This window comes from Euleptes europaea, chromosome 5 (genome assembly GCF_029931775.1).
Source record: "Euleptes europaea isolate rEulEur1 chromosome 5, rEulEur1.hap1, whole genome shotgun sequence".
NCBI classification, from domain to species: domain Eukaryota; kingdom Metazoa; phylum Chordata; class Lepidosauria; order Squamata; family Sphaerodactylidae; genus Euleptes; species Euleptes europaea.
In genome coordinates, this window is record NC_079316.1 from 108,592,363 (window position 1) to 108,620,245 (window position 27,883).

Below are 27,883 nucleotides of genomic sequence, written 5' to 3' on the forward strand. Positions count from 1 at the left end.
ATTTCAGTGTGGTTTGCTTTGTGTTGCCTGCGGCTCCTATTAAATTTAACAAACATTGGAGTCTGCCAAATGTAGTTTGTATATTCCTTCAGGGGCTAATGTTTAAGAGCTAGATTTCACTGTGAAACGTGCCACTGTTTTTGAACCAGCTACTATACATGTTTGGAATTGCAAGCACAGCCCCCCCCCCCCCCACATCTGAAACACTCTTTGGAGTTAAGGGTGTCTTAAGGCTCATTTGATTTGAGTTACGTTGTTTCAACATCTGGCACAGTCCAGACTTTATATGGAAACCTAGATAATGAATACTGATCTGGCCAATTCTCTCCTAATGTTCCGTTCAGCCGTTAATCCTGAGCATTTTCCCACCGGCTGCACCCGTTTGCCCCAATTTATTTCACGGAAATGGGGAATAATCCCATGGGTTTACTGAGCCCTCATTGCTGCCGATCTCTTCCGTTCCTAAACTTTTACATGGAAGAGACTGGTTGATTTCTTAATGGTAGGTAAGGAGTTATCAGTTTTTGCTAATTCCCCACCACCACCCTTGATGATAAAATCAACCTCCCCCATTGACGTGATGAAACTTTTCACCACCTAGCTCCGTACTGGCAAAGGTTCACTGGCTAACAGTGCAATCCTAAACAGAGTTACACCCTTCCAACCCACTGACTTCAATGTAACATTGTTTAGGATTGCACTGCAAAAAAAAAATTAAATGTGGTTAAAGACACAGCGGCAGAGGCTAGCTATATATAGAAGAGTTGGTTTTCATACCCTGCTTTTCTCTAGCGTTAAGGAATCTCAAAAGCGGCTTACAATCGCCTTCATCCCCACAACAGACACCTTGTGAGGTAAGTTGGGCTGAGAGAGTTCGGAGAGAACTGTGACTAGCCCAAGGTTGCTCAGCTGGCTTCATGTGGACAGGTGGGAAATTGAACCCGGTTCTCCAGATTAGCATTTGCCGCTCCTGAGGAGGAGCAGGAAATCAAACCCGGTTCACCAGATTAGAGTCAAGTGCCGCTCAAGTGGAGGAGTGTGGAATCAAACCTGATTCACCAGATTAGAGTCTGCTCTCATGGAGAAGAGGGGGATTGAATCCAGTTCTCCAGATTAGAGTCCACCACTCTTATGCACACATAAACCAGCCCTAAGAGCTATGACTTGCCCCTTTCTTTGGGGAGTCTTTCAGGTCCAAAAAGCCTGTTTAAAGAGAAGGTGCCAAATCTTGGAATGACTGTCATTGAGCATTAATCAAATCTAGCGGACAGCCAAATTCCTGCACCAACTTTAATCTACAGCTGTAGAAAACACAATTTTGATCCTTGCGCTCAAAGTGGCCCCTTTTGCCTCTATCCCAAGAGCAGTGTGGTTCTCGGTTTCTTCGCTTGTGTAAAATCTCTGCAAAAGAGATTAACCTGTAAGCGTCCAAAGGAGGCTAGGGATGGACCGTGCAAAAATTTGGAGGCCCTTCCATTCTCAAGGGAAGAATTCTTGAACAAAGGACGGAAGGTACTAGTCTGTTAAATGGAAAGCATTCTGTTCCCCAGCTGTCTGTCTTTGCAATAAACTGATTACTCCACTGGCCGATGCTGTCATTTCTGCGATGCTGTCATTTCAGGCAGCTATTAAAGATCAACTTGAAAGTGTAACCAAAAAATAAAAATAAAATTATTCTCATTATTTCTGGAAAACCCAGACATCATGCCAAAGTACAAGATTAACTTTACGTACCCTGCCCTTCTTTAAGCATGTAACAAGATCATTACCTGACATTTTCCATGTACTTACATTTTAATGAGAATTGGGGAAAATACTAACTTAATGCAAAATGGTTTCTGACAGCGATATATGGCATGCATAATTCTGTAAGTTTGTGAACCTGCTAGTGTATAATGATTCTCTGGAAATGCCTTGAATTCACTTAATTATAGACTGAAAGGAGAAGCCACACATCTACAAATATTATCCTTGCCGGGGTGCAGAAATGTTTCTAGTTAGGGTTGCCAACCTCCAGGTGGCGGAAGGAGATCTCCTGCTATTGCAACTGATCTCCACCTGATAGAGACCAGTTCCCCTGGAGAAAATGCCCGCTTTAGCAAATGGACTCTATGGCATTGAAGTCCCTTCCCTCCCCAAACCCATCCCTCCTCAGGCTCTGCCCCAAAAACATCTTGCCAGTAGCAAAGAGGTACCTGGCAACCCTATTTCTAGTTGTTTTGGCCTCACTCACCAATACTTCACATGTTTAGGACACTTATCAGTGGATGAGCATGTTCTGTGATGTCCAGTTGAAGAAGTTCACATGTTCCAAATAATCTGGAATTAATTTGCACAGCTTCCCATTGAAAAGCAAACAAGTCTGTTAAATAATTTAGAACAGGAGTCCCCACCCTTTTTGAGCCTGTGGGAAATTTAAGAAAAGTTGGATTTCTACCCCGCTTTTCTCTACCTTTAAGGAGTCTCAAACTGGCTTACAATCGCCTTCCCTTCCTTTCCCCACAACAGACACCTTGGGAGGGAGGTAAGTGGGGCTGAGAGAGTTCGGAGAAAACTAACTCAAGGTCTCCCAGCTGGCTTCATGTGTAGGAGTGGGGAAACCAACCTGGTTCTCCAGATTACAGTCCGCCGCTCATGTGGAGGAGTGGGGAAACCAACCCTGTTCTCCAGATTGGAGTCTACTGCTCCTAACCACTACACCATGCTTTCTTGGGGTAGTCATAGTATCACATTGTGGCTAATGCAGTAATGGTAAGAGGAGTAATGCTGTATCCAAGAAGCTGGCAACGCTAGTTGTAATATAGAGGCTTTGAAGGAAAGGTCTCATCAGTTCCCAATAAAAGAGCAAGATTCGAGTGTGGTCGCACCTTAAAGACCAACAAGATTTCCAGAGTGTAACCTTTTGAGAGTGAAAGCTCCCTTCATCGGGTATCCTGCTTCCTCGAAGCTCTTTCTGAGCAGAAGAAAGTCTTTTAAAAACTGAGGCTTGGATTCCCCCCCTTTCAGATTGCTCCATTTTTTGTTGTTGTTCTTAAAATGCTTTTTTATGTGGCAATTGGGTTGGGGGGGAATTTTCTCTCACAGTAAGCACTGCAAAGTAAGCCAATTACAAAGCAGTATTTAAAGGGACGGGGGGCTTGATTTGAGCTTGGAGACTGCTGGTGCAGAGATTCCCAACAGGAAAGTGTGGGTCCAGCGAGCAATGAACCTCAGGTAAAACTCCCGTGCATAAATGACCAGCTGCAAAGTGCATTGAAAGTGCCTTATTTGGCATGTACGAAAGCACTTGTTGTGTCCTTAAAGTCCGTTTTCAGCAGCTTCATTGTTGGCCTTTGGGCCCCCGAAGTCATTTGGGAAAAGCACATTCAGGTTTCAATGAATCTGGTTTGGGGGTGCTCCTCTAGGTTCACCTGCACCTCGATTTTCAAAATGTGCGTTACCAGCATGAGCTCACTAGCATTGGCATTTCCCCCTGCTCCGCTGCGTCCTTTAGAACATGCTTCAACGCCACCGCCAAATTAATCAATATTAAATCAGCAAACCTGCTTGTTTTTCCTCGACTGGACGTTATTGCCGCAATCTTGTTTTTGCTTGTTTATCGCATCAAGTTATTGTCATCGTAAAAGCAACGTTGGCTCTGTATGATTGAGAATGGCTGTTAGGAAGGAAGGGAACCGGCGTGCTCGTGATGAGCTGAATAAAAGAGTATGGAAACTAATCAAAAGCAGCATTAAAAAGCCATTTATGCAGTAATCACTTTTACCTTCCGAGGATATTGCTGCTACTCTCCGAGGAGATTGTGATTTACATTCAGTTTAGCAAAAACAAATATGAACCATAATCGGCAAGCAGAAGGTACAAAGACTAAATCTTCCCTCTCTTTCCCGCACAGCAATCAAAGTGAAGCAAAGAGTAGGAAGGGATCAACATGATTCTTCTTTCTCTGCCTCCCAGAATAAATGACAGCTACAAATTTCCCATCAATCACCATCTGTTTAGCAATGATAAGATGCCAAATGTTTTTAGAAAGTGAGTGGGACAGGTGAGGCCAGCAGAGCTTCTGATTGGCCACTAGAGACTCTAGATGCTGCCAGATCTTAGCCAGTGCGATATGAATACTTCTGTGTTTGCAGAAAAACATTCTTAAACAATATGTCCATTTTAAAAAGCATCCTGATAGAGCCTCTGTCTGAAATGCTGAAGAGCTACAATCAGAGTTGTACATAAACTCACTCGCTGCCTGGAGAAAACATGTTCTGTCCCTTTAACAGAGGCATAATGCAGGTGATATTTACCAGGTGATGTTATTTACCTCCATGCTAGGAAACTTGCCCATTTCCACACATTGAGCCTCTAACAAAGGGGCAGGATGGTTTTTCTCCAGACATGTTGGAGACCGTGTGCTGTTGTTCCCAAAGCTGTGTTACAATACCGAGGAAAAAATACAACATAAATTAACAAAGAAATATAGGAGGGGGGAGGCTTTTGAGCACCAAGTAGTTCTAGGAGAGCCAGAGTGGTGTAGTGGTTAAGAGCGGTGGTTTGGAGCGGTGGACTCTGATCTGGAGAGATGGGTTTGGTTCCCCACTCCTCCATGTGAGCAAAGGACTCTAATTTGGTGAAGTGCATTTGTTTCCCCACTCTTACACATGAAGCCATCTGGGTAACAGTTTTGATACCCCTGCCCTAGATGGCCATCTGTTGAGGTTGAAGAAATCATTGATCTGATAAGTAGCATGAAATCCGGCAAAGCCCCAGGTCCGGACGGTCTCCCTGCTGAGCTGTTTAAGGAATTTTCAGATTGGTGGGCCCCACTTCTCGCCAAATTATTTACCTCCATTGATTTATATGGTATTCTCCCTAACTCCTGGTTAAATTCAATCATAATTCCTATTTATAAGAAAGGTGACCCAACGCTACCTGAAAATTTCCGACCCATTAGCCTTTTATCAATCTTAGGCAAACTGTATGCGAAGCACTTGGAGCAGCGTCTCCTTAGATGGGTAAAGGACAATGCCATCGTCGGCCCTGAGCAAATTGGCTTCTCCAAAAATAAATCAACTTTGGATCATTGTTTGATCCTGGCCATTCTTGCAGAAAAGTACATGAAACTGGGCAGTAAGAAACTCTACGTCGCCTTTATTGACTTAAAGACTGCATTTGACTCGATCAACATTCTCTGGTCTAAGCTGTCGAGTTTAGGAATCGATCTGCGTCTTTTATTCCTTTTAAAGAAACTACATTCATCCACAACGAGCCAAATTAAATTTTCCTCAAACGGCGGCCTCACTGATAAAATTCCATTAAATAAAGGTGTGAAGCAAATCATTCTTGCTCCCCTTCTTTTTAATTTGTTTCTGTCAGACTTGGCTTGTTTTTTAGACCCTATCAATGGACATCCGCCAAAATTAGGTGGCAAAACAATCCCTATCTTATTATATGCCGATGATACTGCCATTTTATCCTATACCAAAATTGGACTCAAACGCTATTTAGTGGCTTTTGAGAAATATTGCCAGCTAAATTTCCTCAAAATAAATTATTCTGTCCAATGTTTTAGTCTTTTCTAAGAAGTGGTTGCCCTCCAGCTGGCGCATTGGGAAGGCCAAAATCCAACAGGTTAAGAGTTTCAAATATCTGGGCATTTCTTTTAATTATAACTGTAAATGGGTAGTACACAGAAGTAGAATCACTAAATTAGGGAAAATATTGGCGAGTCAATTGAAGTCCTTTTTCTTTTATAAGGGCAACCAATACGTCCCTGCCACAATTAAGGTGTTTAACTCTAAAATTTTACCCCAGGTCTTGTATGGTATCCCTATCTGGGTAAATGCTTTTAATCGCGATTTAGAATCTCTTCAAGCCAATTTTTTTAGACAGATTCTGGGTTTCCCTCATTGTGCGTCCTATTACGCAATCATCTCTGAACTAGGCCAAAACTTGTGCGAAACCAAGGCCTGGTTATTAACTGTTCGTTACTGGCTTAAATTATATTTTAGAGCGGAACACGGTTCTCTTTTATCTCTGTTATTAAAAGAACTTCATAATACATCCTGGGACAACTTGATATTGATTAAAATAAGATCAATCAGAGTCTCACTTGACAACTTGGTTCCATTTACAGAGGCACACATTTTTAAAATAATCAAACATCGTCTTTTAGATATAGAGTTTCAATGGTTGCATCCTACTCAACCTTTTGTCTGCTCCTCAGCAATGTTGTGCCTTTTGAATAAAACAGACAGTATTCCCCATTATTTTTATAATTTGGATATACCTACTCTCCGTAGAGCTTTCTCTCTTGCCAGGGTCAATGCCTTCCCATCTAGAATACTGTATGGAAGGTTCCATCAAATCCCAATCCAAGAACGTACTTGCCCCTGTAATTCAAATTCCTTGGATACAATCGAACATATTCTATGTGATTGCCCTCTATATGAAACACCTTGTAGAAAATGGTTAAAAAACTGGTTACATCCCAAGTTTTACCTGTCTAACAAAGTTAAATGTCAATTTCTAATGAATGATTCAGCTCCAGAGGTTACTGTGGATGTCGCCAATTTTTTAGTAGAAGTGTTAAATGTCCAAAAACTTACAACCTCTGATATCTGATGTTACTGGCTATGATTTTATCTTATCGGTTTTAAGATTTATGACCATTGTTCGTATCAATTGTAACAATTTATATGCCATTAAAGGTTTATGAATGAATGAAGTGTAAATCGACACAGTAAATTGATATATGTGAAATTATATGTGACACAGTAAATCGTTATATGTGAAATTGAATACTTTGTGACTTTGTTTAATCATTGAGAGCCCCTTACTATCATTTACTACCACCTGGAGGTTGGCAACCCTAGCGGTAAATCCACTCCTTTCACCCCATTTTTGCCCAGCCCAGCCCAGCCTTAATATTGCAGGTACCTGTGGGCTGGATCCTGTGTATTCAGTCCATTAGCGCAGGGACTTTCCTCTGGCAGGAGGGGGCCTCCCCAGACACAAGAGTCTCCAGTTGTACTCTAGGGAAGGCTCCTTCCAGAAATGAATAAATCCAAACACATGTCATAGTGATAAAGCTAATGAAGAAACCAAACCAAAAATGGATGCAAATACCGTGTTTCCCTGAAAATAAGACACTGTCTTATATTTATTTTTCCTCAAGAAGACACACTATGACTTATTTTCAGGGGATGTCTTATTTTTATAAAGTATGGTACAACAATCTACATTTATTCAAAGATAGTTAAGTCGTCCGAATTTGGCCGAATAAAGCCATTAAAAACACAATTGCGCCTTTCTGCGGCTCCGGGGGGGCATTTTTGGGGATAGAGGTCCCAAACTTTCAGTGTAGCTTGAGGGGACCCTTCTTGCAAGAACCCCCAGGTTTTGTAAAGATTGGGGCAGGGGGGGCTGAGATATTGGCCCCGAAAGGGGTCCCCCCTCCTTAATGTGCATCTCTGACAATGGGGGTTTGCAATTAGTAGAGCTTGCCGCCCACACTCAAAGCTCCCAGCCCCGACAAACAGCTGAGCTGCAGGGAGCAAGGGCGGGGCAGGTGCGAAGAAGTTTGCAAACCATGCAAAGCAACACATTTGCAGCCATGCAAACCATGCAAAGCAACACATTTGCGACCATACAAACCATGCAAAGCAACATGTTTGCAACCATGCAAAGCAACACCTGACACCTGGGAGTTTGCAAACCATGGAAAGGGACAGAGGCAGCTAGCTGTGCATAAGGAGCAGAAGAATTTCCCCTTTTGCATCGGACTCAGGACCAGGCAAATGCATTCTTTAAGTCACAATTTGAAAACCAGTTTTGAGCAAGCATCAAAATAGACCTAACCGATCTTATGAATGAGGGAAAACCTGAGGACACACAACTGAAGCCCCCCCCCTCAAACCAGGGAGAGAGACTCAGGGGGCACCCCCCCCCCGTAGAACAGGCAAAAGCCCCCTTTGGCTTCTCCCCCCACCCACAGAAACTGTTCCCTCGCCACACACACACAGACTCTGCTTCCCCCGCCCCCCCCACACACACACAGGAGAAACATTATAGAGAAAAGCCCCAAAATGGGTCTTACTGTGGATGTCTTCTGTTCCGGGAATGGGCATGGCAGGGGGGAAAGGGCGGGGCTACAGGACGAGTGGTCTGAGGCTGAGGAAACTCTCCGGGAACAGCGAACTGGCGGGAAGTCTTGGTACGCTGCATAGCCACGCCTATCACTATGTCTTATTTTCGGGGTATGCCTTATATTGCGCAAATGCTTAGAAATCCTGCTATGGCTTATTTTATGGGTATGTCTTATTTTTGGGGAAACACGGTATATAACTGCTGGGCATATCCTTAAAGTGATATACTCTATATAAAGCGATAAAGTATACTCTAGTATACTCTAGAGTGTACTAGAGTATAGTATACTCTATACTATACTGGCTGCTATTATTTCCCATTCACTCACTCTCATGTACAGAGAGAGTTTGGCATGAATGGGAATGTAGAAATCACACCAGCCAGCCACTGAATTGATGCTAATCCACAAACCGCTAATCCACAAACCGCTAATCCACACTGAATTGATGCTAATCCACAAACCACCAATCCACAAACTGCTCATCTGAACCACTAATCTACATTGAAATTATGCTAATCCATGAGCCACTAATCTACACTGAATTGGTGCTAATCCACAAACCACTAATTCACACTGAATTGATGCTAATCCACAAACTGCTAATCCACAACCCGCTGGTTCAAACCACGAATCCACACCAAATTGATGCTAATCCACAAACTGCTAATCTGAACTGCTAATCCACACTGAATTGATGCTAATTCACAAACCACTGATCCAAACCGCTAATCCACAGTGAATTGATGCTAATCCTCAAAAAGCTAATCCAAACTGCTTATCCACACTGAACTGATGCAAATCCACAAACCACTAATCCACAAACCTACTGGTAAGGTGTGGTTGTTGGACTAGGACAGGAGCAAGCTGGGTTGAACTCCCCACTCTGGCATAATGGTGACTTGGAGCCTGTCACTCTTTGTCCCTCTCTCAGCCTAACCTGCCTCACAAGGTTGTTGTTGTAAGGATAAAATGGAAGAGGGGGTTACATGCCGCCTTGGTAGGGTTGCCAGCTCCGGGTTGGGAAATACCTGGAGATTTTGGGGGTGGAGTCTGAGGAGGGCGGGGTTGGGGGAGGGGAGGGACTTCAATGCCATAGAGTCCAATGGCCAAAGCGGCCATTTTCTCCAGGTGAACTGATCTTGATCGGCTGGAGGTCAGTTGTAGTAGCAGGAGATCTCCAGCTAGTACCTGGAGGTTGGCAACCCTATGCTTTGGAAAGGGACGGATGGAGCAAGTGGGAGCTGTGCTCTTGCTTTACTGGATCTTTCCCACTCACACTACTTCTGTGGTTCTTCCCCTTCCCTTTAAAAGAATCCTGGTAATCCCCTGCTTCCTCACAGTGGCATCTGGAGCAACACCATTGTCAGGCTTCAGCAAATGCACGGCGTTTCAGGCAATAGAACTCAAATCCAGGCAGAGCAGCGATTCAAAGTTTTATTCTGAAAGTCAATGATTTCAGTAAGGAGACAAGCAAGGCTGAAATACATGACTGTGTGGGAGAGGATACATATATAGGGCTGATACAATAGGGTTACAGGAACAAAAGACAATGTAGTTGTTTCCTGCCGGTAATGACTTAAGTAAAACTGAAACAGAAACAAGAGCAATCAGGGGAGGAGATGGCTGAGCTCTTGGCTTTGTGCGCGGGACCCGATATCAGATTGGAGATTTACACGGGCGGGTCCCAATACAATTGTAAATCCCTGGCCGGAGCTCGTGTGCAAAACGGGGGGGGGGAGGAGTGCACGGAGAACTCCATCTTGTTTGCAGGGAAACCATCTTGTTTGGGACCGGAGCTGTCAGAGGCCCTATCTGACATCCCGCCTCTCCAAAGACCCCCTCCTCGGGTTCCCAGGTCTGTCGGGACAACACTGATGGAACTCGGTGATCTGAGAGGGGGCGTTCACATGTTCTGCTGTGACCCACTCATTGTGACTTGAGTTCAAGTGTTTCCAGCGCACCAGGTACTCCAGCTGACCTCTCCGCAGCCTGGAGTCCAGGACCCTGGAAATTTCAAAATGCTGTTCCCCCTGCACCATGATGGGTGTCGCCGCCGGGGGTTCGGGGTGCCAACCGGGAGCGGGAGAAAAGAGCTTCAGAAGGCTCACATGGAACACTGGGTGTACCCCTTGCAGAGTCTTGTGACCCGCCAACCAATTGCTTCCCAGAACCACCGGGTAAGCGATCCCAGGGGCTATGGTGAGGCTGATTTGCTCCCAGTGATCCCCCACCCCTAGCATCACAGGGTCAGAGCGTAAATGAACGGGGGGCCCCTGAAGATCCCTCCTGTCCATTTGACGGAAGTGCAAGGGCTGGTTCAACTCCACCGCCCCCAACTGTAATTGGTCAAATATGTCTTGGTCAATTAAAGTTCTGGGGCAACCAGAGTCCAAAATGCCCACTACTGCAACTGGATCCCCTCCCTGGGGATTCTTTAACACCACGGGCACCAGGAGAGTCTCCCCCTGGTCACCCACCCAGGTCGGAACCGGCTTGTTTTCTTGCGCAGTAGCCTCCTGTGCCGGTTCACTCACAGGAAGCTTCCTTCGTTTTTTGACGGTGCGACCTCCCTAGAACAACAGCGATGTTTGCACGGAACGGGCTCCAGCTCCGCGCTTAAGGCCGTCGTTCCACGGCGGGTGGGTGTTCCCTCCGTCCTCCTCAGATCCGGGACGTGGCAACCAGTCTGAGCCTTCCTGTCTGTCGCTTGTCTGGGTGATCTGTTGGTGCACTTGGCTGCGAACTGTCCCATTCTTCCGCAATGCAGACAGGACCCCTCTCTGAAGCAGCAGGCCTCGCTTCCCCTCCGTCGCAGCGTTATTCTTGGTCAGTCCTCTGGGGGGGGGTTCCCTTTCCCGGGCGATCCTTGGCGAACTGCAGGGTAAGCTTGCGGTGTTCTACTTGCCCTGCCAGCCAGATCCAGCCTTCCACTGAGTCAGGGTCTCCCAGAGTCAGGCAGCCGTCCAACACCTCCCAGCGAAGTCCCTCGCGAAAGTGTTGGACCTTGGTGGCTTCGCTCCACTCTCGTACCTTGCACGCCAGGGACTGGAACTCCTGGGCGTATTCTAGCATGGATCGGGACCCCTGCTTCAATTTGCGCATGGCAATCTGGGCCGTTTCTGCCCGGTGGGGGTCCTCAAACCGGCGGTGTAGGGCCTATAGAAACTCATCGAGGGAGCACAAAAGTCTAGGATTAACTAGGGCTGTCAATTCGGTTCGGCCCGAACTGAAAATCAGCCGAATTTCCCTTGATTCGGCGGTTTTTAGTTCGGACGGATCCGAACTCAAAACTGGCGGGCAACCGGGGGGGCCGAATTCAGCGAGTTCGGGAGTTCGGCGAATAAATTCGGCCAATTCGGCCGTCAGTAAGCAGCATAACCGTCAGTAAGCAGCATTCTCCTCCCCCGGCCAATCGGTGGCCAAGCTGGGTCTTCTTCTGGCCAATCAGTCAGGATTGAGTGCTGGAGGAATCAGCTGATGTGCGGCCGGCCGGGGAAAGAGAGAGAGAGAGGGAAATCCTCATGTGTGTGTGAGGGGGTGCTTGTGCACATTCGCTCCTTTCCGTGGCTGCAGGGGGCGCATTTTTTGGGGTACCGACCCCAAACTTTCAGGGGATATTCAGACAGGTTTTTTTAAGAGACCACCCAAGTTTTGTAAACATTGGGTCAGGGGGTCCCGAGATATGGGCTCCCCCCTTTTTTCTTTCCATGGCTGCAGAGGGCGCATTTTTGGGTGTGCCGACCCCAAACTTTCAGCGGAGCATCAGACTAGGCTTCTTAAGATACCCCCCAAGTTTTGTAAACATTGGGTCAGGGCCCCCCGAGATATGGGCTCCACCCCTTTTTCCTCTCCCCCCTTTTCCATTTTCGTGGCTGCAGGGGGCGCTTTTTTGGGGGTTCAGCCCCGAAACTTTTGTCATAGCTTCAGAGAATCCCTCTTAAGAGACCACCCAAGTTTTGTAAAGATGGGTTCAGTGGGGGCTGAAATATTGGCTCCCCCCCCTTTTCTCTTTCCATGGCTGCAGGGGGCGCATTTTTGGGTGTGCCGATCCCAGACTTTCGGCGGAGCTTCAGTCAAGGCTTTTTAAGAGACCACCCAAGTTTTGTAAACATTGGGTCAGGGCCCCCCGAGATATGGGCTTTCCCCTTTCCCCTATTGGGATGAATGGATCACCCTCGAGAGATGCATACATATGGATCTTCTATTGGATACAAATGGAATCATATTGGATTACCCAGCCTCCCAGCCCCTCCTGCTGGAACAGAAGACAGCCACAGTAAGACTCCTTTGGGGGCTTTAATCTATATTTTTTCTTTTCTGTGTGTGTGTGGGGGGGAAAGCAGAGTCTGTGTGTGTGGGGGGGGAGGGAGCAGTTTCTGTGGGTGGGGGGGGGAAGCCAAAGGGGGCTTTTGCCGGTTCTGCCTGGGGTGTGTGTTCCCCCTCCAGTCTCTCCCTGGTTTGAGGGGGGGCTTCATTTTTATTCTTCAGGTTTTTCCTCATTCATAAGATCAGTTAGGTTATTGATGCTTGCTCAAAACTGGTTTTCAAATGGTGACTTAAAGAATGCATCTGCCTGGTCCCAAGTCCAATGCAAAAGGAGACATTCCACCCCCTCGTGCTCATTATGCATAGCTAGCTGCCTCTGTCCCTTTCCATGGTATGCAAACTCCCAGGTGTCAGGTGTTGCTATGCACTGTTGCAAAGGTTTTGCATTGCGTGCTTGTGTTGCTTTGCAGTTGTATTGTTTTGCAAAATTCTTCACACCTGCCCCGCCCTTTGCATATTTGCAAAGGGGTTGCTCTGCAGTTGTGTTGCTTTGCAAAGTTCTTAGCACCTGCCCCGCCCTTGCTCTCATCAGCTGTTTGTCGGGCCGGGAGCTTTGTGCTGGGCGGCAAGCTCTGCGGAGAGATCCACATTAAGGGTGGGGGGGACCCCTTTCAGGGCCCATATCTCAGCCCCCCCTGACCCAATCTTTACAAAACTTGGGGAGTCTTTCAATATACGTCCTTTGAAGCTCTGCTGAAAGTTTGGGACCTCTAAGCCCAAAAATGCCCCCCCAGAGCCGCGGAAAGGAGCGGTTGTGTTTTTAATGGCTTTATTCGGCCGAATTTTTTCCCCGAACTTTGAATTCCCGCCGAATTGAACGGATCCGAAGTGGGGGAGTTCGGACTTCGGCACGTACCGAACCCACAAGGGCCAAATTCGGCCGAATACGAACTGTACCGAATTTTTTTTTTTTGACAGCCCTAGGGTTAACTTCTGTTGCTGCCACCGCCCACTCTAACGCATCTTTCTCCAGAAGCCCGATGGCGTACCGCACCCGGGCTTCTTCGGAAGGGAAAGTCTCACCCTGGTCGTTCATGAAACCAGAAAGTTGAAGTAAGAAGTGGGGTAACTGGGCGCATCTTGTTTGCGGGGAAACCATCTTGTTTGGGACCGGAGCTGTCAGAGGCCCTATCTGACAACCATCTGCAGATACAGCCCCTGAGAGGAATGTTCCCTTCATCCCTTTCAAGGGCCAAACTAGGCAAAAGCGGGAAATGGCCAGTGGCCCTGAACAGCAAGTCAGTGCTACTTAGGGTTGCCAGCTCTGGGCTGGGAAATACCTGGAGATTTTGTGGGTGGAGCCTGAGGAGGGCGGGGTATGGAGAGGGGAGGGACTTCAATGCCATAGAGTCCAATGGCCAAAGCAGCCATTTTCTCCAGGGGAACTGATCTCTGTCTCCTGGAGTTGTAACAGCAGGAGATCTCCAGCCACCGGCTGCAGGTTGGCCACCCTAGTGCTACTAAGCAGAGAGGTTAGCGGAAACCTCTTCGGAAGCTGCAACTCTGACAAACAGCCTCTCTGCAGCGCTGCCGCAAATGTCACATGAGAAAGCCACCCTGCGCACAGAGGGGGAATTCGGAGAGCGCTTCCCACGGATACTGTTGCTAGGGAAACCACTCCCTTGGTATCCAAGCACTCACTATGTGTGACTCACTCGTCTCTCGGAGCCCCTGTCTTGAGGTGGGGTGGGTGGGTGGGGGCGTTGAGGAGACAGCTGACGGAAAAGGGTCTAATACTGTCAGAAAAAGAAACATTGAGTAGCTGTTTGGCTAGCAGAGATACTGAGGACTTCAGGTGACGCCTTAGGGGGCTTGTTGTCGCCACTTATTAAACCTTGTGTTTCTCTTCTGGTACCATGTCTTGGGCAAGGAAATTGGGAGAACTACCACTTGTGAGCCAGCGTGGTGCAGTTATTAAGAGCGGCAGACTCTAATCTGGGGCACTGGGTTCGATTCACTACTGCTACACATGAAGCCAACTGGTTGACCTTGGGCTAGTCACAGTTCTCTCCGAACTCTCTCAGCCCCACCTGCCTCACAAGGTGTCCTGTGGGGAGAGGAAGGCAATTGCAAGCTGCTTTGAGATTACTTTCAGTAGAGAAAAGCAGGGTATAAGAAAACCAACTCCTCATCTTCTAAACAAAGCAAACAGAATCCTATGCAGCTGTGAAGACCACATAATTAGGGTTGCCAACCTCCAGGTAATTAGCATGGGTAAAAGGTATACAAATACTCAGAGCCAGTTAACAAAATACAAAAATTATTATTGAGTGCTAGACAAAAGAGACAATATGAAGTGAATACACTTAACAACTGTGACTAAGCAAAATACAATATGTACAAGGAATGAGTTATTTTCTGGGCAATAAAGTCCTCTTCTTAAAGATGATCCGTTTCAATGGTATGATTAATTTTCAGATATTAATCCAACAGGTATGGATCCACAGTTTTATAAGTCAAGACATAGGGGGACGGCCGTTTCACCTTGGTTTCTTCAGCCCCATATTATTTCCTATATATATATTATAAAACTGTGGATCCATACCTGTTGGATTAATATCTGAAAATTAATCATACCATTGAAACGGATCATCTTTAAGAAGAGGACTTTATTGCCCAGAAAATAACTCATTCCTTGTACATATTGTATTTTGCTTAGTCACAGTTGTTAAGTGTATTCACTTCATATTGTCTCTTTTGTCTAGCACTCAATAATAATTTTTGTATTTTGTTAACTGGCTCTGAGTATTTGTATACCTTTTACCCGTGCTAATTTCCAAACCGGTTAGGTATAGGCACGGAGGTGCTTTCGTTTTGGCTTTGCTAACCTCCAGGTAATGGCTGGAGATCTCCTGCTATTACAACTGATCTCCAGCCGATAGAGATCAGATCACCTGGAGAAAAATGGCCGCTTTGGCAATTGGACTCTATGGCATTGAAGTACCTCCCCTCCCCAAACCCCGCCCTCCTTAGGCTCCACCCCCAAAATCTCCTGCTGGTGGCGAAGAGGGACCTGACAACCCTACACAAAATGGTTGGAGGAACAAAATGCGGGTTGTAAGTTCACCACAAAATCCCCTTTTATAGAGTATCAGTTGGGAGTGAGACTGTATGTGGCTTTCGGTAAGAAAAAAAAGGGTGCTGCCACCACTGGGAAGTCCCATCTCTGAGGTCTCAAAATGGAACCGTGAATTTCTTTTTTTAGCTACTTCTCATTTCTAGAATCGTATCTCCGGAAAGCCCGTGACGTTTGCATTGCACTCACGGAAGAGGTCAGGACTCAGAATATAGGCACTTCAACACAATCTCTTTTCAGAATCTAGAGCTGGCAATGTGTGGAAATTAAGAACGATAAGCTCCAGGCCCGGAAGGCCTCGCCTCAACCAAACCTCACTTCAACCACAAACTCACAAGATAAGCAAAGCCACTCTCTTCCTCCGCTCCTCACACGCGACAGGGGAGTAAATAACACTAGCACACTTAGCAGTGTGGTGATTACAGTATTCATGTACATTAGTAGGGTTGCCAACCTCCAGGTGGTTAAACTAAACAATTGTTACTTGTGCTGATCAAACACAAGTTATATAGAAAAACGCAGCACCCAAGCTCAATTTAAATTAATATTTTTACAATGCAAGGGATATTGAGACCTGAACAACCAATTAGACACAATGTGATGAAATAAATGCTGTATTAAAATAATATAACAATAATGGGTTCACTTCACCGACATTGATTCAAACTCAATCAAAAAAATATGTATACTTGCTTTTCAGTACAAATAATAATACAGGACCTCCGGTTAATTCACCAAGTACCTCCGACTCAAGGGTCCAAATTCAAGGTAGGTCCAAATGAAAAAAGTCCAAAGGAATTCAAATAAAGAGTCCAAATTCAAAGATGTCCAAAATCCAATTCCAGGAACACAAAATCATTGGTTCTCGTAGGTTATCCGGGCTGTGTGACCGTGGTCTTGGTATTTTCTTTCCTGACGTTTCGTCAGCAGCTGTGGCCGGCATCTTCAGCGGTGTAACACTGAAGGACAGTGTGTCTCAGTGTCAAGTGTGTAGGAAGAGTAATATATAGTCAGAAAGGGGTTGGGTTTGAGCTGAATCATTGTCCTGCAAAAAGTAACAAAGGTAATGTGCTAACCATTGTCCTGTAAGTATCCAGATAATGTGCTAATGAGGGTGTGGTATGTTAATATGGAACCATTGTATCCTGAAGTGATCTGTTAATGTGTGAAATCCTAAGCTAATCTGCATGGCTATTATTGACTGTAGACTGTAGACTATATATTACTCTTCCTACACACTTGACACTGAGAGACACTGTCCTTCAGTGTTACACCTCTGAAGATGCCGGCCACAGCTGCGGCGAAACGTCAGGAAAGAAAATACCAAGACCACGGTTACACAGCCCGGAAAACCTACGAGAATCAATGAACTCTGACCATGAAAGCGACAATATTTTACACAAAATCAATTCCAAAGTCCAAGCTCGGGGGTCGCATAACTAGTTAGCATGCCAGAGTCTCCTGGTGGTGGCTGGAGGTCTCCTGCTATTACAACTATTCTCCAGCCGATAAAGATCAGTTACCCTGGAGAAAATGGCCGCTTTGGCAATTGAACTCTATGGAATTGAAGTCCCTCCCCCAAACCCTCCCCTCTTCAGGCTCTGCCCCAAAAACCTCCTGCTGGTGGCGAAGAGGGACCTGGCAACCCTATACATTAGGGTTGTTAACCTCCAGGTTCTAGCTGGATATCTCCTGCTATTACAACTGATCTCCAACCAATAGAGGTCAGTTCACCTGGAGAAAATGTCTGCTTTGGCAATTGGACTCTATGGCATTGAAGTCCCTCCCTTCTCCAACCCCCACCATCCTCAGGCTCTGCCCCAAAACCCTCCCACCATTGGCAAAGAGGGACCTGGCAACCCTAATGTACATGGAGCACCCTGAACATTGATAAGGGGCCATAGAAAAACTGCGGAAAAACATAGAAAAAAGCGGATTTATTGTTGTAATATCCCTAAACATAAAGCCAGAGGGATCTAAATGAGAACACCTCAAAAAGATCAGCGGATACGCTACAACCGAGACCCAAGTTACGCCAGTTGCATTTGCCATGCTACACTCCGAGCGGCAGAGGATGCATTTTTGAAGCGGCTCCATTGAAAAGTCACACAGTTTGCGCAGTTCAAGTTACCGTTTTGTGGTTTGGAGCGATATTACAACCTGACTGCGGAAGCTTTGTCATAGTTAACAGACAGCTCCATAGGAGCACCATTTCTAATATTGGAAGTCAACGGTTGGACTGTTTTTGTATATATTCTCTTTGACAAGTAGTTGTGTGTGTTCTCATAGACTTATTGTTGTACAGCACTGTGTTTGTTTGTTCTTTGTGTTGACCATTAGTTCACCATAAGTAAACATTTCTTGCATTGTGGGTTAACCACTTGGAAGTTGGCAACCCTAGGGACAGTGCAAGCGTTTGTTTTGAAGAGCAAAATTGGACACTGAAGAGTTGAAGTCCTTCTTCCTTACCTGCACAGCCTCGAGATAAAACAAGTCGGCACAAGCCCCTGCCCCTCCTAGGCCTTATGTTTGACACCCATGCTTTAATCACTATACCACAATGGCTTTCATAGGGCCCCTATAAACACAGCAGCATGAGACAACAAAATACATAAATTATACATGCAAAGAGTGCTATATTCTATGTGCAGTAGTCAAATACAGTGAATAAATATATACAGTGATGTTAGCTAAACAAATAGAACTATATACAAAAGTTAAACATTCTTTTTTAGAACCAGTGTCTTTGGAGTCATTGTCCATAAGTAATCCTTTCAAGTTTGCCACATTTGGGTGCCTTGTTGTTGAAGTGCATCACGGAGTTGTATCCTGTTGATTGCACTGACAATATGAAGTTGGGGTCATACAAATTTCACAGTCCAAGGTGTATAACAGGGGTCTGGATTAACACCCAGTTTCGACCCGAGGTCTTCATCAGAATATACCATATGTTCTCGTGTATAAGCCGAGTTTTTCAGCCCCAAAAAAAGGCTGAAAAATCCCAACTCGGCTTATACACAGGTCAATACGGTAATTGGGCGGTTTCTCCTTCGGAGCCGCCTGAATCGTGCTCCCGCCGGCCAGCTGATCCCCCCCCCACCCCCCAGCGAGCTCCAGCCGGCCAGATGATCCGCGGGCCTCCAGCTGATTGAGGGCCTCCTCCGGGCCTCTTCCTCCCGCTCTAAAATGGCAGCCGCCATTTTAGAGCGCCGATTCGCCGCCTCTCCCAGTGAGTAGGGGGTTCAGGGGCTCTTCCCCCTCCCCCCCTTGGATGGCACTGGGGTAGGCGTGGGTTAGGAGGGCCCGGGAGGCCGGCGGGAGAGCGACCTGGGGCAGGGGCGAGATCATCCCTGCGCTCTAAAATGGCGGCCGCCATTTTAGAGCGCAGCATTACCGGTAAAGGGAATTTCTTATTGACCCTCGGCTTATACGTGGGTCAATAAGAAATTCCCTTTTCTGGCCTCAAATTTGGGGGGTCGGCTTATACTCGGGTCGGCTTATACCCGAGTATATACGGTATCAGAATATTCTATAATATACATTCTGCCAATCAGTTGTTCATTATTATCAATATAATTTTGAGAAGATAGCTTACTCCACAAGAACCACCTTATAAAATTTCGTGGTTCTATAAGCAGATGAGTCATATTATATAGTATATATAGTAGTAAGCAGCCAGACCTCAGTCACCCAGCGAGTATCCATGGCAGAGCAAGTATTCAAACTCGGGTCTCCCAGAACTTAGTTGGATCTTCTAACAAGCACACCACAGTGATGCTGCAGTTCTACTGGAGCTACAGTATGAGAGAAAATGTAAGTAGGCATCATCTGCATTTTTGAGGGTGCGGTGTCATCTGTGCCATGATGTCACTTCCAGGGAAAACCCAGAAGTGACATGGAGTAGCTCTAGGAATTGCCGGAAACTCAATGGTCTTACCATCGAGTTTCCAGTGATTCCTAGAGCTATCCCATGTCACTTCCAGGTTTCCCCCAGAAGAGACATCATGGCACAGATGACCCCGCACCCTTCAAAGCTCCCGCCAGTTCCCTGGCACAACCTGGCAACCATACCTACAGCCTTCTGTTGGAACATGAGTTCTAGGACGTACTGTTTTTAATCTTCAGTCTCTGGCATTTGCAACTCCTCAGCACCAAAGAAAGAGTCTGGGATGTGGGTGTGAAAATATCCATTAACTACCTATCAACAGCCCATGAGGCTTTATTCTGTATCATTAATTTTATGTATGGAGAGCAGCGACCAAGCTACCACCGCTGTAGTTACCTCTTTGAGGCTAATTACGCTCGTCGGTGCAAGCAGCGGGCCTCAGGAAGGAAAACCCACAGCTTTTTGTCTGAGGTCCATCTGATGGTTTTTCTTGTTGTTGTTTTTTAAAGAGAATGGAACCGAATAGCTCCTTTCAAGGTGGCGATCCCAGCGTTAAACACTGAGACCGTTTACGCTGGGCTGTTTCCTTGCTGTCACCGCGCCGACTACTTCGGTGCTTTGCTTTGATTATCCTTGCCTTTTCTGACCATTGGAGGTTGCCTAGCTCTCCCGTGTGTTTCCGTGCATTTTGCCAGCGTTTTCTGGATTTGTGTTTAGCCAGCATCCAGAAAATGCACAGAAACACATGGGGAGAGCGAGGCGACCTCTGACGGTCGGAAAAGGCAAGCATAATCAAAGCAAAGCCCTGAAGTAATCGGCCAGCTGACCGTGAGGAAACAGCCCAGCATAAATGGCCATTGTGTCTGTCTGTGTTGGGGTCCTTTCCAGGTCTTCAAACCAGACTCGTGGTGACAGGGGAGGTTGAACAAATGGGAGTGTGAGAATTCTGGCTGGTCCTGAATATCCGAAACAGACGAGGCAAAGAAGTTGTATGTGGTGTTGTTGTTAACAGCTGAAAAGTTGCGACTAGACATGATGCTAGAGAGCTCATGGAGGCATGGTGGAAGCAAGGAGTTCATCTGCTTTTGTCTGGATCCACAGTTTATTGGGAGTAGCCCTAAGATTAGGGTAGCCAGCTCTGGGGTGAGAAATACCTGGAGATTTTGGGGGTGGAGCCTGAGAATGGCATGGTTTGGGGAGCAGAGGGACTTCAATGGGATATAATACCAGGGAGTCCGCCTTCCAAGAGGCCATTTTCTCCAGGTAGATTGATCTCTGTCGCCTGGAGATCAGTTGTGCACATGAACAGATGAAGCTGCCTTCTACTGAATCAGACCCCTGGTCCATCGAAGTCAGTATTGTCCACTCAGACCGGCAGCGGCTCTCTGGGGTCTCAGGCAGAGGTCTTTCACTTGCCTAGTCCCTTTAACTGGAGATGCCGGGGATTGAACCTGGGACCTTCTGCATGCCAAGCAGATGCTCTACCACTGAGCCACAGCCCTTCCCAAAGATGAATAGAGGTGGTTTGCCATTGCTTGCCTCTGCATACGAACCCTGGACTTCCTTGGTGGTCTCCCATTCAAGTACAAACCTGGGCAACCTTGCTTAGCTTCCCAGAGATCGGGTTAACCTGGGAGATCTCCAGCCACCACCTGGAGGTTGGCAACCTTCCTATGACAGACTCCACTGCATACAAGGATCTCTATGCATTCGGCCACCAAGCGGAAGGCTGATGCATAAGGCGATGCAGAAAAAAAGGAGGCTTGAAGGGGTTTCCTTCCTGGCCAGACCAAAGCACGGAAAAGAGTTAAACTCACCAGAAATTTTCTCACCTAGCGTAACTTCCCATTTATTCAAAAATAAGCACCATTTACTTTTATTAGTAGCCATTTGTTCCACTACATAAAATTCTCAAGGTTTTCCCCTCCCTGCTGAAAACCACCATTGGTCTGTTTTTGTCCTATGTACAATGAGGAAACAGTGTGGTTAAAAGGAGAAAAGGGCCACCTTTGAATTTCCACATGTATCTGCTTGCTCGTTTTTCGTATTTACACCACTAATTTGTGTGCTATCAGCTATCTGGCAAAACTGTACCATGTTTGCCACAGATCAATCACATTCAGACAATACAAACCCTGTTTCACCAAGCCACTTCATAACCATGCTGAATCCTGCACATTTGGATGTGACCTAAAGCTCTGCACAAACATAAACTTAAAGAAACCCGTTTATGCATTTCTAAGACCATAAAAACCATGAGATGATGTGACCTACAGAGTAAAATAGGAAAATATTCAGGGCACTTTGTTAGACAGCAGTTGACTGTCTAACATTGCTGAAACATGGGTTTTCCATAGCTATCTGCAAGCTTCTGGCCTTCATAGAATCATAGAGTTGGAAGGGACCACCAGGGTCACCCAGTCCAACCCCCTGCACAATGCAGGAAATTCACAACTACCTCCCCCCCACACACACACACACCTCCAGTGACCCTTACTCCATGCCCTGAAGATGGCAAAAATAAAAACCTTCCAGGATCCCTGGCCAATCTGGCTTAGAGAAAAATTGCTTCCTGACCCCAAAGTGGCGATTGGCATTTCCCTGGGCATGTAAGAAAGGGCCATGAGAACCAAACACTGATTCAACCCTTCCTGTCCTCTCTCTCATGATCTGCCTAAGTTCACAGAATCAGCATTGCTTCCAAATGGCCATCTAGCCTCTGTTTAAAAACCTCCAGGAAAGCCCACCACCTCCTCAGGAAGCCCTTTCAACTAAGGATAGGGTTGCCAGGTCGAGGGGCGAAGCCTGAGGAGGGTGGGGTTTGGGGAGGGGAGGGACTTCAATGTCATAGAATCCAGTTGCCAAAGCAGCCATTTTCTCCAGGTGAACTGATCTTTATCAGCTGGAGAGCATTTGTAATAGCAAAAGATCTCCAGCTACTACCTGGAGGTTGGCAACCCTAACTGAGGAATCTCTCTAACTGCCAGGAAGTTCTTTCTAATGTTTAGCCAAAATCTCTTTTGATTCAATTTCAACCTGTTGGTTCTGGCCCGACCTTCTGGGGCAACAGAAAACAACTCTGCACCATCCTCTCTATGAAATCTCTAAGAGATGCCACAGGTAATGGCATCAGTGCCACTGGGTACTTCTAGAAGCTTCTCCAACTAGACCATTGAGCACGTGCCAGTTAGTGCTACTCTGAGATCCCCAACTAATGATTTTCTTTCTTTCTTTCTTTTAAGGAGAAGGAGGGAAGTTTGATGACAATAACCACAGAGGAAAATAGCTCCAAGTCCACCTGCTGGGAAGGTCTGGATGGCCGAGCCACCGTGTAATGCTGCTGTAAAGAAATGTAAAGTAAGTTCTATTAACTCCTCTCAGTCTTAAAATTCCTGGGCTTTGTTTTCATATCTCTGCTTTCACTCCAAGAAAGGTTTCAGGCGAGCAACTGCAGCTAACGCTAGAGAGCAAAAAAAAACCCCACTACAATCTGAAATTTCTACAAGTTTTCCACATTTGTAAGGGTTTGTATCTGAATACAAAATCTTACAAAACATGGGATCTGCCCAGCCTACATTTCAGCTTGGCTCGGTCTTTTCTGGTTTTCTGTCCAAATATCATGGAACAATTGTGCCAATAAAACTCATGGATTTCTTGTACCAATTAAATGCCAACTGACCCACAGTTGTTCGCAAGGCTCCTGCTTTAAGATGTAACATTGAAAGAGAAGAAATGTCACCAGCGTGGTGTAGTGGTTATCAACAGTGGTTTGGAGCGATGGACTCTAATATGGAGAACTGGGTTTGATTCCCCACTCCTCCACAGGAAGCCAGCTGAGTGACCTTGGGCTAGTCACTATTCCTTCAGAACTCTCTCAGCCCCACCTACCTCACAAGGTGCCTGTTATGGGGGGGGGGGAGGGAAGGAGACTGTAAGCTGGTTTGATTCTTCCTTAAGTGGTAGAGAAAGTCGGCATATAAAAACCAAGTCGTTGTCTTCTTCCTCTTCCTCCTCTTCTTCTTCTTCGTACTGCATTTGCAAATTTCTGAAATTTCAGTAGAGTTCTTTTTTGTAATTTCACACTTCTTTCCTAACAACTTTAATACAAATAGAGAGCAATCCTGAGTGGTTCTACTCAGTCCAATGTTATTCAGTGGGGACGATTCCCGAGAAGCTGTCCTTTGGAGTGCTCAGACAGCTACTGATCTTGGAATTACTATTCAAATTTATTTAATACAGTCCGAGACCAATAAAAATACTACTGTTTCATCCCTTCCCTGATACAAAATACCCTCAAAGAAACAACCAGCCTGTTGTCCGTTGCCAAGTGCTGCTTGGGAAATACCAGGAGATTTGGGAGTGGAGCCTGTGGAGAGCAGGATTTGGGACAGAGAGGGACCTCAGTGGGGTACAATGACGTAGAGTCCATACTCCACAGCAGCCCTTTTCTCCAGGGGAACTGATCTCTATTGTCTGGAGACGAGTTGTAATTCCAGGAGATTCCCAGCCACCACCTGGAGGCTGGCAATCCTAGGTCCAACTGACTGAAATATGTCTTCTCCAATTAAAACTTACCAGTTAATTCACTAAAGTTTGGAGCTGAAGAGCCCATTAATCTAATGAAATTTTAGGGCCTTAATTACTTGCATTAAAATGTGAGCCATGGGTGTCATCATTCGGGTTGCCAACCTCCAGGTACTAGCTGGAGATCTCCTGTTATTACAACTGATCTCCAGCCAATAGAGATCAGTTCACCTGGAGAAAATGGCCGCTTTGGTGATTGGACTCTATTGGAATCGAAGTCCGTCCCCAAACCCCGCCCTTCTCAGTCTCCACCCCCAAAATCTCCAAGTATTTCCCAACCTGGAGCTGGCAACCCTAATCATGTGTGTTTAATTTGGCAGGGAGTAGAATTTAAAAACAATGGTACACTATCAAATGATGAGATGGTGGTGGGAAAGTAAAAAGGGTTTTAAGCGACATGCTGTATGGGATGTTCCACCTAAATCCACTCGCTGTAACTCAGCGCCAGGCGGAGAGAAACATTTGTTCAGCCTCATCTTCATGACAGCCTTTCAGGCCTTTGAAAACTGCTATTACGATTCCCCTCAAATTTCCTCTGCGCACCGGGCTTTTTTCCTTGTGGGTTCCAAACCTTTCATCATCGCCCTGCTCTGGATCCTTTCCAACTTGTTGGTCTTCTTCAGACATAGCAAACAAAACTGTTCGCACGACTCCAGCCAAGATCCACTAGCCAGCCTTGAAGAAGAGTTTGTCTCTGGGAGATTGTTTTCTTCATGGCTTTTCTTGTTTCTTTTCCCATTTCCTTCCTCCTCTCCTTAGATCCTCCTAGTTTGACATCTGTCTAAACACTGAGCCCTGACTTTGCCATGACTTTGGCTGTGTGGTGTAGTGGTTAGGAGCGGCAGACTCTAATCTGGAGAACCTAGATTGATTTCCTCACTCCTCCACATGAGCGGCGGACTCTAATCTGGTGAACTGGGTTAGTTTGCCCACTCCTCCATTTTGACTAGGAGCCATGAATAGCCCTCTCCTCCATGAACATGTCCACTCCCCTCTTAAAGCCCTCCAAGCTGGCATCCATCACCACCTCCTGGGGCAGGGAGTTCCACAATTTAACTATGTGTTGTGTGAAGAAATACTTCCTTTTCTCCGTTTTGAATCTCTCGCCCACTAGCTTCAGCAGATGACCTCGCGTTCTGGTATTATGAGAGAGGGAGAAAAGCTTCTCCCTGTCCACTCTCTCCATTCCATGCATAATTTTATAAACCTCTATCATGCCTCCCCTTAACCGCCTTCTTTCTAAGCTAAACAGCCCAAAGTGTTTTAACCGCTCCTCATAGGGCAGTTGCTCAACCCACCCACCCACCCCGGTCATTTTGGTTGCTCTTTTCTGCACCTTCTCGAGTTCTACAATGTTTTTTTTTAGGTGTGGTGACCAGAACAGTACACAGTATTCCAAGTGTGGTCTCACCATCGATCTGTACAAGGGCAGCATGATAGCAGCAAAATCTCCAGGTATTTTCCAACCCAGGGTTGGCAACCCTAGATCCAGCCAAAGCCAAGTATAGTGTCCAGATCATTCAAAGTGATGGTATCGCTTTACTCTGCTCTGGTTAGACCTCACCTAGAGAACTGTGTTCAGTTTGGGGCACCACAATTTAAGAAAGATGTAGACAAGCTGGAAGGTCTCCAGAGGAGGGCAACAAAGATGGTGAGGGGTCTGGAGACCAAGTCCTATGAGGAAAGGTTGAAGGAGCTGATATGTTCAGCCTGAAGAGAAGACTGAGAGGGGATATGATAACCATGTTCAAGTACTTGAAGGGCTGTCATATAGAGGATGGTGCTGTTTCTGTTGCCCAAGAAGGCCGGACCAGAACCAATGGGTTGAAATTAAATCAAAAGAGTTTCCGTCTAGACATTAGGAAGAATTTTCTAACAGTTAGAGCAGTTCCTCAGTGGAACAGGCTTCCTCAGGAGGTGGTGAGCTCTCCTTCCATGGAGGTTTTTAAGAAGAGGTTAGATGGCCATCTGTCAGCAATGCTGATTCTGTGACCTTAGGCAGATGATGAGAGGGAGGGCATCTTGGCCACCTTCTGGTCACTAGGGGTGTGGTGGGGGAGGTAGTTGTGAATTTCCTGCATTGTGCAGGGGGTTGGACTTGATGACCCTGGTGGTCCCTTCCAACTTAATGATTCAGATCCATTGTTTCAAACACTGTCAGTCCACTGGTTCAGATTCCCACTGAAATCAATAGAGCTTAACAGCGCTTTATCCTCGTACTGTTGTTTTCCTTTCGGTTTCCAACTGCAACAGAGTGAAGTCTGGAGTTCTCTGCAGCCACAAGTTACAGCACATGATTCTTACGTAGGGGAAACCGGTGGGCGTCACAGTTTCCTCCTGTGCATTACTCATGTACAGTAACTTCATGGCAGTATAAATAGCAAAACACACGGATGACTCTGAAATAGTACCTGGACTTAACATCTCAAAGGAACAGAGTTGCTATTAAAAACCAAAGGTTTCATATGGATTAATGAAGATTAGGTTTCTTGAGACCCAGGTAAGGATGCATAATTATATCCCGCCTTACTGTATATTTCCCTGTGATGTAAATGGCTAAAGGTAAAACATGAAAACAAAGGGCATGTTCTGTACTAAAGCAAGTTCAGAGTGTCCCAGCAAGTTAGCAACCCTGGATTTTGTAGTTCTGAGAAAGGCCTGGTACTCTCTAATGAATGTATAAAAAGTGTTCAGAAGTAGGGATCTGTAAATCAGGCTCTTTATGGGAAACCGCAACAACTCCCATACCACAACAAATTCCATAACCAGGTATTCTGCTCTAGACAACAATTGGATGGACTTTCAACTCTTTCCTTAGGTCTCTGTTTAGTGGGGTTTTGTCTGTGAAATTATCATTTTGTCAGCTACTGAGAACAGCCCTGTTGATCATCCGAACAGTTTTCCAACGAAGTATCTTTTGAATGATTTTCATTTGTATACCTAAAAGTGCAAATGTCAAAAACGTGAAACTGCACATGCTGGTATTATTACTCAAGTGGATAACTCATGGGTCAAGGTCAGCTGTGGCTCCCTTTCAAATGTCTCCAGGCTTGCCCTGGGTAATGTGTGAAACGGCTGGTCTGGAAGAACTGGATAGACCTGCAGTGAAAGACTGTAGAAACAGCAAATTTGGGGCAGTGTCTTTCATGTTCTGAATTGGATCAAGCCAGGTTGGGTCCAGCCTGTTTTTTCACTGACTCATCCTTCACTTTACTACAGAGTCCATCCCACATGGCTTTGGTACATGTAGGTAGGGTTGCCAACCTCCAGGTAGTAGCTGGACATCTCACGCTATTACAACATCTCCAGCCGATAGAGATCAGTTCCCCTGGAGAAAATGGCCACTTTGCCAATTGGACTCTATGGCACTGAAGTCCATTTCCTTCCCAAATCCTGCCCTCCTCAAGCTCTGCCCCAAAAATCTCCAGCTATTTCCCAACCTGGAGCTGGCAACCCTACCTGTAGGTCCCATGATCCTCAGCACGTAGGGTTGCCAGCTCTGGGTTGGGAAATACCTTGAGATTTTGGGGGCGGAGGCTGAGGAGGGCGGGGTTTGGGGAGGGATTTCAATGCCATAGAGTGCAATTGCCAAAGCAGCCGTTTTCTCCAGGGGAACTGATGTCTATGGGCTGGAGATCGGTTGTAATAGCAGGAGATTGCCAGCCACCACCTGGAGGCTGGCAACCCTATCAGCACGGCTTTTTGGGGTGGTCAAAGGGGATTGCTTCCTCCTTTTTTCTCCAGCAGAAAAGATGGTTAGAGCCAACCCATTGCCGCTGGAATTCTCCCCAGATCAGGAACGGTCTTGGCGTATGCTTTGTTTTCTGTCTTCTACAAGTCCATGTTGAATTGAAAGAGGTCAACCTCCTTGTGG

General features: G+C 46.2%; 1 protein-coding gene across 1 annotated transcript in view; it reads left to right on the plus strand.

Annotated features, from left to right (window-relative positions):
- RASGEF1A (RasGEF domain family member 1A) overlaps nt 1-27,883 on the plus strand; it is a 334,730-nt gene that overhangs the window by 185,958 nt on the left and 120,889 nt on the right. The window contains exon 2 of the mRNA XM_056849705.1: nt 22,668-22,782. Coding sequence (XP_056705683.1) covers nt 22,741-22,782 — 42 coding nt within the window. The 5' untranslated portion in view covers nt 22,668-22,740. The remainder of the gene's footprint in view (nt 1-22,667; nt 22,783-27,883) is intronic.